Genomic DNA, 13,684 nt, shown 5'->3' with positions numbered 1-13,684 from the left:
TTCATCCGAATAAAATGCATTGAACCCTGTAGAACTACGCTGCAGTAGAATGAAAGGCTTTCTGTTATTATGAAAGATCGTTCTTATAAAAATGTACTATCAAATCAGTATTTCAATTCAATTGGCCGGCTCGCCTGGCTGGGGTGTACATTGGAGCCAACACTATACCCACACTGCTATATTAAAGTATGAAAACGTTAGTACGTATTACTAGCATGTAGAGCTAATTCTCTAGGCAGCCATTTGGTGCAAGATAGATTGAAGCTTACGTGTTATTTCAGCTTATCTGACTAGGGTCACCCACACCCACGCTTAGTAGCTTCTCGAGGAGTCCAGTATGGAATCCACGGGGAAGCCGCTTCAGTGCTGTTTACCTCGAGATATGCATATTTAGATAGGTCATAATCAAGCCTCTCCACAAATACCTAACCCAACAAATTTCGCATAAAGTAAAGATGCATTGGGCTACCGTTGCGGTCATAGTCAATAATATACAGGCTTGGCTTTGCATACCTAGGCATGTTGGAACGTTACATGTACTATAGATAACTTGAAAGTGCGCAACATCGGAGTCTTTTGATTGAAAGCTTTCAAATCTGGTATGACTTATCTGTCAAGTTATGAAGATTGCATTGCATTGCATTGTGCTATTAGCAATAATGTTGATCCATACTGTAACATTCGTGAAGTGGTTATTGAATGATCTCTTATTGGATAAGACCGGCGACTGATGCTGTAGGGAAGGTTTACTTAGGTAGAAGTCAATAGCAGAATACAATCTCGACTATCTAGGTAGCCAGCGTCAATCAGGCTCAATACGAGTGAACAGGCTCTTATGCAGACAAACGTAAGCTGATAAATTCTTTCACATTGTTAGTCTCGGATCAAAAGCGACATACTCCACCAGGGCGAATATACCTGGTCTGTAAATTAGCAAGGTACAAGCTTACCATAGTAGTTCAAAACAATTCCTCGTGGAAGTACCAACAGAAGGTGGGTATGTCCGACACCCCAACTTCGTTCCGAAGCGTCAATTTCCGCATAATACCATAGCTCTAGTTCTAAACCATCGGACAGCTACTGAAGTATGTACTTAGTTTCAGCAGAGAATGTTTTGCTGAAAGCGGTCGTTTTTTTCTGTCGTCCGCTTAAATGGCCAAGATCATGCTGAGCTGACATATTTCGAATTCCATGTTTCCTACAAACCCACTTACCAGCGAACAGCTCCAAGCATATCCACCAATTGCTATCTCTCTGCTTTATTTCGTGTCCCTTTCCTAGAAGTATGTACTTTCCAGTCCACTTTGTGGCATTGCTGTCAGTCTCTCCGCTGCTACAAGCCCTTGCGAAACCAGGGTCGACTGCTGATATCGATGTGGCGAGCTTCAGCCCCGATGACATTCTTGACAAAGATGTTGCTATTATTGGCGGTGGCTCTGCAGGCTGTTACTCGGCTATCAGCCTGAAAGACAAAGGGAAGAGCGTCGTTGTCATCGAAAAGAAAGATCGTGTCGGTGGTAACACAGAGACCTATATCGATCCGGCCACCGGCACTCCAATTGATATCGGCGTTCTGGTCTTCCACAACATCTCCGTTGTTACTGATTACTTTAATCGATTTGATGTCCCGTTGACTCCGTACGGCGAGGACGACAATTCGGGGCAGTCTGCATACTACGATTTCAGTACCGGTGCAGAGCTTAATCTTTCCTTTCCATCTGCAAATAAGACTGCTGCTGCGTTTACCAGATACGCAGAGTTCCTCGAGGAATACCCCAGACTTAACGATGGATTATTTCTACCAAATCCAGTGCCCGAAGACCTCATCATGCCCTTTGGCGAATTTGCAGACAGGTACGATATCGGCGCTTCTTTGAATACTATGTACGAGTTGGATCCCGCTGTGGGAAACTTTACTACAGTTCCCACTGTAGAACGCATGAGGACCATGAGCCTTAGCCTCGTTCAACAGACAGAAACCGGTTTTCTTACCACTGCACATCACAACAATAGCGAGATTTATTCCAAAATCCAAACAGAGCTGCTCTCCGCCTCAAGTCTCCTATTAGACTCCGAAGTCATCTCTACGTTACGCAAAGACGGCCGTGAAGGCATTTCACTAGTTGTGCGCACACTGAACGGCTACAAGCTCATCTTTGCAAAGAGATTGCTCATAACCATTCCACCGAAGCTAGATATTCTCGCACCCCTTGATCTAAGCGCGCAGGAGGAGTCGGTCTTTTCCAGGTTTATTGATGTCGGTTATTATACGAGTATCGTAAATGATACTGGTCTTCCGGACGATCTGAGTATCTTCAACTACAATCCAAACACCCCGTACAATTTCCCTATTCTCCCTGGAGTGTATAATATCCAGGCGACACCGGTACCAGGCTTGCATCTTGCTATATACGGCACGCCTCGAGGGAACAAGAGCTTCTCAATGCCAACTGATCAAGTAAAAGCTGATATCATCAAGGGTATTAAGACCCTCCAACAGGCTAATCCCGTCAAATTCAAACAGACGGAACCCGAGTTTGTGGTATTTAGTTCACACACGCCATTTTACCTGCAGGTCAGCGCCGATGATATCAAAGATGGCTTTTACGATAAACTCTATGCGCTGCAAGGTCTGAGAAATACGTATTGGACAGGAGCAGCGTTCCGGGGCCAGGATAGTAGTGATCTCTGGAGATACTCGAAGGAAGAGGTACTACCGAAACTTCTTGAGAATTTATAGTGTACTTTAAATAGATATAGTTCTATTCTCAACTCTGTATGTGCATTTGTGTTTCTACTCTGCTTAAGACGGCACGATTAAGTCCGGCGGGTGGCTTGCCCTAAATTTTAGCCCTAGCCCTAACAAGTGATGATCTAACAATATTCCTCGATTAGGTAACTCAACCATCGTGAATTCTATCTATGTTTCAGTATTTCAAATATCCTTTGCTTCTTGCATAGATGCTGATAAAATCATAACCTGATTTGAAAATCACAGAAACTTGTGTCAAATCCATGTAATGTGAAGAAAACCTTAACCTTGTAAAACACGGACCTGTGAATTCCCGTATCCGGTTAGTTTTACCTGTTTGAGACTAGTTCCCGGATACACTGTACGGTCATCACTGCTTGACCGCCCGTCACATATAAAGAGCGAAAATCGTTTTTTTCGAATAGGGATTTTGAGAACCAAAGTATCGAAAATACGATCCGCGTGATTAAAGGATAGATTCTTGGGTAGTTGGGTGAAGACGAAGAGGGCCGGAGGCGAGATGGAGGAAGATCCGGCCATAACGACGCGTGTAGGACGCGTCGTAGTACCGTCAACTAGAGCTCGAGAAGCTCTGGAAGGCGCTGACAGCACCGACTCCACTACTGCAACTAGGAAGACGACGCCAAAAGCAAAGCCAACTGCAGTGAGGAAGGCTGCTAACCAGATTGAGGAGAGGCAGTGCGCCCAGGACGAAAACTAGGTGATGCTTAGAAAGATGTGCCAGTACTTAGAGGGAACCTATCGGGAGGTCAAAAGTTTGAAAGAAACGCTTAGCAAACAAGAGAAAATTATCTAGGAACAGAATGACATGATCAAAGGACTACAAACCCAAATAGAAGCAATTCAAAACCAGTCCGCGGAAGATTGCAAGCAACTCTGGGAGCAATTGGAAACTATCGCGAAAACGCCAATCAATGCAGCTCAAATGCAGACCAAACCACAACCATCATTCACAAATATAGCCAATAGCCAATCTGGTTACTAGCAGGGTACACTCCTAGGCCCTCTAGGCCCTGTAGTGCCCCCTACATGGGCGAACACACTATTCTGCACAATTGACATGTCTCGTGTTGGAGAAGAAGACAAAGCCAAGGCACAGATAGCTAATGTCAGACAGATGATCGAAAAAGAGATGCAGGGAAAGGAAGGAATGGGGACCTGGCGCTGTGCAGCAGTAATCAAGGATCCAAAAAATGATAACCAAGTCAAAATCATTTGCAGACAGGAGGAGATCCAATGCGTCAAAGAGGCTGCTCAAAAGCTAAATGTACCAGGATGGAGAGTGCTATGAGACCAGCTCTACCCAGTCAAAATCGACAATGCCAACCGGACAGCGATCCTGGATATAGATGACAATATCCTACTAGGAGCAGCTGAGGCCCTAGGGAAAGAGAATAATGTTAGCATTGCCAAGATCTCCTAGCTTAGCAAGAAGGACTCAAATAAAGCATATGGATCTATGGTAGTATATATTACCAAAGGAATAGATGCCAAACGCCTGCTAGAAGGTAACTACTTTGATATAGTAGGAGAATCCGCGTACACTTGAATCTTTGAACCATGGATAGGACCGGCTTAATGTTTTAACTGCTAGGAAATAGGGCACAAGGCCTTCTCTTGTAAAAAAGACTCAGACCTGCGGTAAATGTGCAAATAAGGGACATCACCACAGCACCTACCAGGGTACAATTCTAAAATGTGTTCCTTACAGAGGACCACACAAATCGTTTAGTAAAAACTGTCGAGAACGCCTCATGTAGTCCCATGCATAAATCACTTTGCGTACTACAACTCAATGTCGGTAAAAGGAACATGATACAACAAAGCTTGATAAATAATGACGAAGTTAGAGGCTACGGAGTAATAGTAATATCTGAACCATACGCGCAGATGATTGAGAATATGATTGTGACAAGCCTAATGGGACACAGTTACTGGACAAAGTTGATACCTACAAAAAGACATGAAGGAAGATAGCCAATCCGGAGCATGCTATAGGTTTAGAGTGATATTGTGGCAGAACAGATCCTGGTGGCATCACCTGATCTGATAGCCGCGCTACTACAACTGCTGGACCGGGCAGTGTTAGTGGTTTCAGTCTATGTGGAGGGGAATAACGAGGAAGCATTGATATCTACGACTAGGCTATTACATAGCCTAGTAGTAGATATACGAGGTAGAGATGGAATACGCACAGACATTCTAATTATGGGAGACTTCAACTGGCATGATTAACTCTGGGGCGGAGATCAAATATTATCTGCGAGACAAGGGGAGGCTAATGCACTAGTTAATTTTATGAGTAAACACTCTCTCTACAGTCTTTTACCTAGAGGCACAAAGACATGGCATTCAGGGGATATAGAAATAATGATTGACTTAGTCTTGGTATCGATGGAGCTAGCAGAAGAGATGGTTAGATGCAGTATATATTATACAAACCATGGATCAGATCATCAGGCTATTGAGACAGAGTTTGATATATCAGTTCCAGATCGACCTGCCACTAAGAGACTACTCTGGAAGAACACGCCTTAGGCAGAAATCAGAGCTAGAGTCACTACTAGCTTGCAAGTGGTTCCTCTAGATGGCTTAGTCCAGCTGCAGACGGACCGCCTCATGATAGCAGTTATAGAAGCAGTCCCAAAACTTACACCGAAGGCAAAACCCTCACCATATGCTAAACAATGGTGGATAACAGATCTGACGCAGCTTCGCCATATATACATATACTGGAGAAATCAGGCCAGATCGCGACATAGAGCAGGACGTGCAATTCCTGAGCTTGAATAATAAACACGTGAGGCGGTAAAAGAATATCATAATGTAATCCAAAAACAGAAGAAAACTCACTGGGAGGATTTTCTTATCAATGATACTAATATATGGCAAGCTACTAAATATCTAAAACTAGCGAGCAGCTCATTCAGTGACAAGATACCACCATTAATAAAGCTAGATGGCTCTTCTACAAAAGATAAAATGGAACAGGCTGAGGAACTGCTTGCCATGTTCTTCCCACCTCTACCAGCAACAATTAAAGATGAGGGAACCAAGCCACAAAGGGAACTGTTATACATGCTGGAGCTAACTATGGAGGAGATCGAATGGAAAGTCTTTGAAGCTAAGCTATGGAAAGCACCTGGAGAGGATGGCCTTCCAGCAATGATATAGAGATAGCTCTGGCCAGTGGTCAAAGAAAGAGTGTTTCTTATCTTTTAGACATCACTTCGAGATAGTGACCTCCATTCCTAATGGAGAAATGCTAAGATTATACCACTAAGAAGCCAGAAAAAGATAACTACTCACTAGCCAAAGCATGGAGACCTATATCATTACTCTCCATACTGGGCAAAATACTGGAAGCGGTCATTGCAGAAAAGATATCATATGCTGTTGAAATGTTCAGTCTATTGCCTATAAACCACTTTGGAGCAAGAAAGAGGCGCTCGGCAGAACAAGCACTTTTACTACTTCAGAAAGAAATCTATCAGGCCTGGAGAAATAAAAAGGTTCTTAGCTTAGTCAGCTTTGATGTCAAAGGGGCATACAATGGAGTCTTCAAAGAGAGACTGCTCTAGAGACTCAAGGCAAGGGGAATACCTGATAAGACAGTTCAATGGATTAACGCCTTCTGTTCGAGGCGTACTGCCATCATTGTGGTCAATGGGCTAACAAGTGAACAACGGGAGCTACCTCAAGCAGCCTTACCACAAGGATCACCGTTGTCCCCAATACTGTTTCTCTTCTTCAACGCAGACCTTGTTTAGCAAGATCAGCGCAACAGGAGGCTCAGTGGCCTTCGTGGATGACTATACTACCTGGGTAACAGGTCCATCAGTCGGGGCGAACCGTGCTAGCATTCAAACAGTAATCGACAGAGCCTTAGACTGGGAAAGGTGCAGCGGAGCTACATTTGAAGGTGATAAAACAACTATTGTGCACTTCACCTGGACCGGTAGCCGGTCAAGCAGCATACCATTTATGATCAAAGGCGAAACAGTCGAACCAAAGGAAAGCGCAAAGATCCTAGGAGTAGTAATGGATTCCCAGCTATGCTTCAAGGAACACATTACTAATGCTGCCACTAACGGACTTGTGGCAGCTATGGCGCTGAGAAGGCTAAAGATGGCATCTCCGCGGACAGTAAGGCAACTGTTTAGGGCTACAGTGGCGCCAGTGGCAGACTATGCTTCGAGTGTGTGGATGCATGCCTGTGGGATAAAGGGAACACAGTATTTAAACAGAATGCAGAGACATGGAGCTATTGCAGTTATAGGGGCTTTTCGGACAGTCGCAACAGCAGTGAGTGAAGCAGAAGCAGGGATTCAACCTTTCCAGAACCGACACATGGAGAAATCTACGAAGCTGTGGATCGAAATACAGACCCTACCCAAATGGAACCCGCTGAGGAAACTGAGAACTATTACAACTCGAAGGTTTATATCTCCTTTACAGAGAATAGCTCAGCCACTAGCAACAAAAACTGAGCGGATAGAAACTATCCAGGCATTCACAGTACCACCGTGGGCGGGCCGGATACTAACGATATGCGAAAGGGATGGGGATAAAGTTATTGATATTGCTAGCAAGGCAGTAGACATCCTAATTGCTACAAGCGCTTCCACCAGATCAGGGATTGTGGGCACATGGGGTTGCATAAGAGACACTCAAGCGGCCAGCAATGGGAACGATATGTCCAGTTACTCTATCACCTTGGGCAAAAGGACAGAGCAAAACCTTTATACAGCAGAGTTAGAAGCGATGGCAGTGGCCCTGGAACGTATCCCGCCCGGGACATGCCAGAGATGGATATCCATCCTGAGTAGCAACAGATCCGCACTGGCAACAATCAGCTAACCCCGTCAACAGTCTGGCCAAGAAACCATACGGAGGATATATAAACGGATTCAGATCTTACAGCAGCGAGGAAACGCGGTCAATACAATTCGGATCCCAGCGCACACAGACATGATCTTGAAATAACGATCAAAAGCTGAAGCACGGAATTCGACAGGACTAGAACGTCTACCAGAGATACAGCCATATCAAGCCAAATCAACTGCGATTAGACTTGCCATTGCTGAACAACGACAAGAATGGACTCTCCCAGAGAGTGTCGGAAAGTAGTCAGTTTCTGAAAATAATATATATCACAGTACCTTTCCTTTCTTGAAACATACCGTTTGCTCTGTACACACATTCAAGCACCCTCCGTCCTTGGTCCAGTTGGAACTTGTGCAGTAATCCCGGTAATACAAGGTTACCAAAGTAGTATCTCCATCTTCATAAGTAACAAAAATCTTGTTCTGACAAATCCCATTCTCAAGACATACGTCCGCAGTGTATCCATTGTCGTAGTTACCGCCCGAGGGGTTTGTGCGGTTAGTAGCGCAGCACATGCTCGTAGTACCAGGATTGCCACATGGTTGAAAAATGGGATCAGACACGCTATCGCCATTGAGACGATAACAGACTGCCATCACGGAGGGAACGAGGGTGAGCAGAATGTACAGCATTCTTATAAGTTGGACTTCCTGCGCCGAGAAAAACATCACATTTTCCCCTTCTGTCATTGGCATATATTCGGCCCTGGTGGTATGGTCACGTCAAAGGCCAAAAATCAGAAGCGAAAGAAATGAACAGATTAAACAAAAGCTGGCAAAATCAAACAGGGGAAAGGGAGAGAAATTTATTCCTAGGCTATTCCCTTATACGGTATATGTTTTTCTTAATCTTGGGCAAAGAATTGAGACAACCCTGGTAAAAAGACGGCTGTGCCACAAATCAACCAGCTCAATCAAAACTAAAAGCTCTGAATGGCGACCTCGGCGCTTAGCTGCATCTTACTAGAACATAGTGTGGTAGTACTTGGAAATAAAAATAGGTTCTATTCATGGTTAAGGCTTGGGAGCTGATAGACTCTCATCTTATTTTCATGTTTGTCGATAAAGCCTTTCTTTCGTTACAACTGATATATATATACAAGAGTGGCAACGTCCAAACATGTAGCAAAAAGATTTCAAAGTACGTATGTATGTACTATGGTATCTTGAGTAACGTTGGTAAGCTCCACCGTATATCACTCCTTTATGTTACGGGCTAGTCCCGTCTAATGCTCACTATAAGGGCATATTCGAGTAGAAAACATAACATGAGGAAAGGAAAGAGAAAGAAAACAACAAGTTTTTCACGCGCATACAATCTTATATAGGCAAGGGGAATTGGAGCTTCCGACAGGCTTCTCTCTAGGAATAGCCTCATGCCCGGGGTTGCTGAGATTGTCGGGGCTGCCGGGGATCGGCAGAGAGCGCTATTGTCAATATCCGGCCGGATATTGGGTGTCCGTTCGCAATCTGGGAATAGCTTCATGTTCGGGGTTGCCGAACAATAATCTAGCGAAACTCTATATGTCAATATCCGTGAGGGCTTCGCCCCAACATGGTCATGAGGTCAGCTCATAACATTTAGTAGGTAAAGATAAATTAGATGTCTATATACACGCACTGAATAGTAATTTCTCGCACATTGATATCAGAAGCATGTTTGATAGTCTAACTTATAAGATAAGATATCCCCAAATGATAATGCCACAGAGTTTGTTGGAAAGCACCCAGCAATAGTACATAGCATACAGTGGGATCGGACGCTGCTTAGGTAACCAACTGGAACACGCTATCCCAAAGCAGTTAGCGCAGGGGAGAATACTCTATATCTCTCAGAGCCGTGTTCCAGGAATAGGTAGTTGTTAGAGAATCTACTTGTTGGAAAACATCTCGGCCTCCGTTAGTCACTTCCGGCTAACGTGCTCAATTAGCGGTTCATAACCAACCCTATTTTTAACAGAGTTCATACTAACTACCATAGTATTTCTATGTAGTTCGGTGACCCAAGATACCATAGTAGTTAAGGCCAGTGTGGAGGTTGAGTGCGGATCTAGCCGGAAATCGGGACACGCAAAGTGGACATGCCCGTCTTGGCAAGCCGCAAGCCAAGATCCGCCTGTCAGTGGTTGATTGGCGGAGATGTATAATGCTAGTAGCACTTGACTTGACCCTGTACTGATTCTAATGAGATAAACATTTTCTTTCTTCAGGACTCTACATCTTATTGTTTATTCCACGAGCAGTTAACAGGCATAATGTGCCTGGGTTCTTGATAGAAGATGTATTCATTGGATAGATTACTATCGACCATGAATTACCGATCCTTAATTTCCTACACTGCCCTGGCAGTGTTCGTCACATCCGTTTTGGTATGGCTTCGCAACTACCACTCGTCGCCTGCAATATCAATATCGAAGCCCGTACACTCACCACTGTATTGGTTTGCTTTGTAAGTCTCAGCTTTTACATAATATTCAGTTAATAACAACCTCATTGATGACATTGACTACTTAGTGGTGATTCCTGGTCCGCGACAGGCTTCAATATCAGCTCTGCACAACCTTCGGCATCAAATCCGATGGGAAACTCTACTCCCCGTATGTCACTATTTTTATTCAAGAGTCGACGGAGATGACCTCTAACACTTCACGTAGATCCAGGCACGCAGAGCGGCGGCAATAATTGGATCGGATACTTGACCACGCAATATAACACTACTTTAATCCTAACATACAGTCTAGCCATCGCTGGCGCAACAATTGATAATTCACTAGCTACCTGGGGATTTGGTGATATGACTTCCCAAGTAGACGCTTTTCAATTATACTATGCTTCGAGGCCAGCATATGCGCCTTGGACGGCGGACAATACAGTTGCTTCGTTTTGGATTGGGATTAACGAGTAAGTCCTCATCTTTAAAGCATATTATAGAGTACTAATAATCCAAGCGTTTACTACGGCTTCGCACATAATGACGACCCTTCTACCTTCGTGTCAACATTGATGAGTAGATATCGGCCGCTCGTCGAGCAAATTTATTCTGACGGGGTGCGAAAGTTTCTATTTTTGAATTGCCCACCATCAACCCGCAGCCCACAGGTACACGAAGAAAACGATTTACCAGAACAGTTCCAACGTCATGCCGAGATGGTGACGGCGTACAATAAGGGTCTGAATGATATGTTGCTTCGGTTCAGCAATGATCACAAGGATGTAAGTAGACTGACTGCTACCCTCAAACTAGAATATAGATCTGACCCTCGTATAGGCAACCGTGGTGTTTTACAACTCATTCCAGTATATGACTCATGTTCTTGACAATCCTGCTAAATATGGTTACCAAGATGCCACATGCATGAATACCGATGGGTCTAGTTGTGTCTGGTGGAATAAATTGCATCCTGGCTGGAAATATCACAAGTACCAGGCTGAGGATATGTTGCCCAATCTTGAGCCTCTCGGGTGGTGATTTCACCTGAGATTTCTTCTGATTTACTACAATGTATATAGTGCAAATTATGGAGTTTGAAATTATAGAATATACAACCGAGCCATGCTTAGATATGCTGTTTTCAAGGTGGATGAGTATCTCGTTGAGCGCTGAAGGTCATATAAAGACCCAATCAATTTCATGCTGGGTTGTCAGAAAGTGTAAACCGTCCTAGGTTCCATAGAGATAATGGCTTCCATGTCTATTACATGTGATGTCCGACTAACTTTCCTAAAATGTTCTTACATGAGAGCGAAGAGCATTGCACTTTTACTAAAGCACTTCAAGATACGTTGACGACTAGACCCTAACCCTAGAAATTCCCTGTAGACGTAAAAAATGATTGGCCAAAATGCCTCCTCGGACCTAGTCCAAATAAAAAATCCCGAGCAACGGCTTTGTTTCTTTACTGAAACAGCAAAGAGGTTTGCTCTATTCTCGTGATGGCGCTTCAATTCATTTCGTTGAGATCAGATATTCTCTTCTATCATAATACCATTGCAGAAGAAGCGCCAGCTGAAAATTACTAGAACAGTCAAGACTACCTAACGCCCACATCACCCATATCGATCCGGCAGGCGATACTCTGTATTTCTATTTGCCTATGGCTACTGGTGGATAGGCTGGTACTCTGCTTCCCAGAGGCTAGCCAGAGAATATTATGTTAATTTTCTTCTTTATATCGCATTCCTCGGTTTAGTCTGACGAGTATATATATACTCACAGGGTACGAAGAATCAACGGTGAAGAAGAAGGATGAGATGAACAACGTGAAACATGAAGACAAACAGGAAGAGTAAAGGGAGATGGTTATGATAGTCAGCCCACCTCAGAACGGTATCATGTAGACGTCTGATCTATACTTATTGTCGCACGCTAGAAAGACTTTCAAGTCAGGTGGAAGGCAGTAATCCATGTGTTTATGTAATACGTTTCAAGTATAGTTAACTACTAGTTAGACAAAATAAAAGACAAAAAAAAACAGATGAAACCATCCTCGACCCTCCACCTGCCACAATGCCTGTTTTAAGGAGGTGAAGCCCTCCCAAGATGCTCAACAGGTGACACTGGCACCCTGGAATCATTGCTGTCAATATCTGATTACGATCAGTTATGCTCACATATTTTGTCTTTGGGTATATACAACTCTTTGAGGCCCGGTGCCCGCCTCAGATTTGGTCGTCATCTTTGGTTCATCCGCAACTTTGGAACGTCGGCTTGCCTCCCCAGGTGGTTTTGCTTGGCTGGGTGGAGATGGCTTGCTTTATGTTTTGTATAATATAGACCATATTAGCAAAACAACAATCCAAGTGAAATGGGAAGAACACCTACCAATTGCGGACCATGATGGCCACAACAGGGGACCAGCCGACGAAAACCACAAAGACAGCAATCAAACAGTAAGCTAAAACGACCACCCAGCCGCTTCACGAGAAGTCCACCCGATCACAAGGCTAACTGCCCTGGTCGTCATATCGTTGGCACTGGTGCCTATCACTGCTGCATAAACGGATGCTGCATACTTTGAAAGTTGGTGTGGTTACCTCAGAGCTTTTTAGTTATTCTCGCACAAAAGGCCTACAAGGGTTGCCATGGTGGTGTTTGTGGCTGTGACGGTGGTGGTGGTGATGGTCTCCATTTTGATAATTTGATGGATGGTTTGGATGATCAAAAAGAGTAGGATAGTGATGATGGCAATGATAGTAATATGGAGAACACGAAGCAGAGGAAGAAGAAAAAAATAGAGAACAAAAGAGAACAAAAGAGAAAAGGGGGAAGCAGGGGGTGAATCATTGAGGGAATAGTAATGGTGTTGGATGCCCGCTGTTTGCTCTCGCCTTCGTTTGCTTGAGATCACATGAACAACGAGAGGGCTTCCAGGAGACTTATTGCAAACACTTATGGACTTATGACTGTCTCCTCGATAATGCCTTGAAGTCCTACTGAATACCACATCCGTCTCCTTTCTTCACTCTGCTTGTTTGATCTTAGTACCTGTATCTCGAATAAACGGCTTCCTTTTTCCCATAATTAGGTAATACTTTGTGACTGCTAGTTATATACTCTTATATATTTGAGCGAATACTATTGTCGGTTTATCTACGCCTAGGTCGCTAGCACTAGATTCGTAGAACAGCTAATCCGACAAGCTGATGAGCCTGATCAATATGGTGTGGAATTCTTAATATTGATGACTGACCCCCAAGAGCAAGGGGGCCCGGGGGATAGCTAGCTAGTATATATCTGTTGGAACTATACTGCGCTATTCCTCTTTGGGATGTGATCCAGAGAACCGTACAGATACTGATCAACAGGAAATTTCGGGAAATTGGATTCACACATCAACATAAGATTGATATTACAAATCAACTTTACAGCTTATATCTAGAAAGTTCGATCGAGTACAGATTGTGGTTTCAAATGATGTCATTTGTATTGAGAATGTGAATATAAAAGGACCAAGATTGTCAGATAGTGAAGTTTTAGATAGTGTGCAGAAATATCAGAAAAATCCCTACTCTAAGAAACTTCTTT

At 43.8% G+C, this 13,684-nt stretch overlaps 4 protein-coding genes across 4 annotated transcripts, besides 3 other annotated features; 3 read left to right on the top strand and 1 right to left on the bottom strand.

Annotated features, from left to right (window-relative positions):
• Window positions 1-1,285: 1,285 nt before the first annotated feature.
• Window positions 1,286-2,844, top strand: TSTA_094480 (amine oxidase, flavin-containing superfamily; the record flags this gene model as incomplete). The annotated part of the gene is made up of 2 exons (XM_002479120.1): window positions 1,286-2,710; window positions 2,761-2,844. 2 exons carry the CDS (start codon window positions 1,286-1,288, stop codon window positions 2,842-2,844), a joined length of 1,509 nt encoding a protein of 502 aa, XP_002479165.1.
• Window positions 2,845-3,581: 737 nt separating this feature from the next.
• On the top strand, window positions 3,582-4,064 carry TSTA_094470 (uncharacterized protein; the record flags this gene model as incomplete). Its single annotated transcript, XM_002479119.1, has 2 exons — window positions 3,582-3,750; window positions 3,775-4,064. 2 exons carry the CDS (start codon window positions 3,582-3,584, stop codon window positions 4,062-4,064), a joined length of 459 nt encoding a protein of 152 aa, XP_002479164.1.
• A 569-nt stretch (window positions 4,065-4,633) lies between these two features.
• Window positions 4,634-7,744: a mobile genetic element.
• Window positions 7,745-7,841: 97 nt separating this feature from the next.
• Window positions 7,842-8,256, bottom strand: TSTA_094460 (uncharacterized protein; the record flags this gene model as incomplete). Its single annotated transcript, XM_002479118.1, has 2 exons — window positions 7,842-7,910; window positions 7,957-8,256. The coding sequence occupies 2 exons, from the start codon at window positions 8,254-8,256 to the stop codon at window positions 7,842-7,844; spliced, it is 369 nt and encodes a 122-aa protein (XP_002479163.1).
• A 1,580-nt stretch (window positions 8,257-9,836) lies between these two features.
• TSTA_094450 (cellulose-binding GDSL lipase/acylhydrolase, putative) lies at window positions 9,837-11,214 on the top strand. Its single transcript, XM_002479117.1, has 5 exons — window positions 9,837-10,108; window positions 10,174-10,256; window positions 10,314-10,560; window positions 10,608-10,872; window positions 10,928-11,214. The coding sequence occupies exons 1-5, from the start codon at window positions 9,939-9,941 to the stop codon at window positions 11,126-11,128; spliced, it is 966 nt and encodes a 321-aa protein (XP_002479162.1). The 5' UTR covers window positions 9,837-9,938; the 3' UTR covers window positions 11,129-11,214.
• Window positions 11,215-12,742: 1,528 nt separating this feature from the next.
• Window positions 12,743-12,782: a microsatellite.
• Window positions 12,783-12,859: 77 nt separating this feature from the next.
• Window positions 12,860-12,931: a sequence feature (CT-rich).
• Window positions 12,932-13,684: the final 753 nt, after the last annotated feature.

Source organism: Talaromyces stipitatus, genomic scaffold, assembly GCF_000003125.1.
Source record: "Talaromyces stipitatus ATCC 10500 scf_1105507295527 genomic scaffold, whole genome shotgun sequence".
NCBI lineage: Eukaryota > Fungi > Ascomycota > Eurotiomycetes > Eurotiales > Trichocomaceae > Talaromyces > Talaromyces stipitatus.
Note: the sequence above shows the minus strand (reverse complement) of the source record. Positions and strands in the feature narration are given on the sequence as shown.

Coding starts and splice junctions, on each gene's coding strand:
- TSTA_094450 (XM_002479117.1), top strand. CDS start 9,939: ATGTATTCATTGGATAGATTACTATCGACCATGAATTACCGATCCTTA. Junction 10,109..10,173: donor CCACTGTATTGGTTTGCTTT/GTAAGTCTCAGC, acceptor TTGACTACTTAG/TGGTGATTCCTGGTCCGCGA. Junction 10,873..10,927: donor TCAGCAATGATCACAAGGAT/GTAAGTAGACTG, acceptor ACCCTCGTATAG/GCAACCGTGGTGTTTTACAA.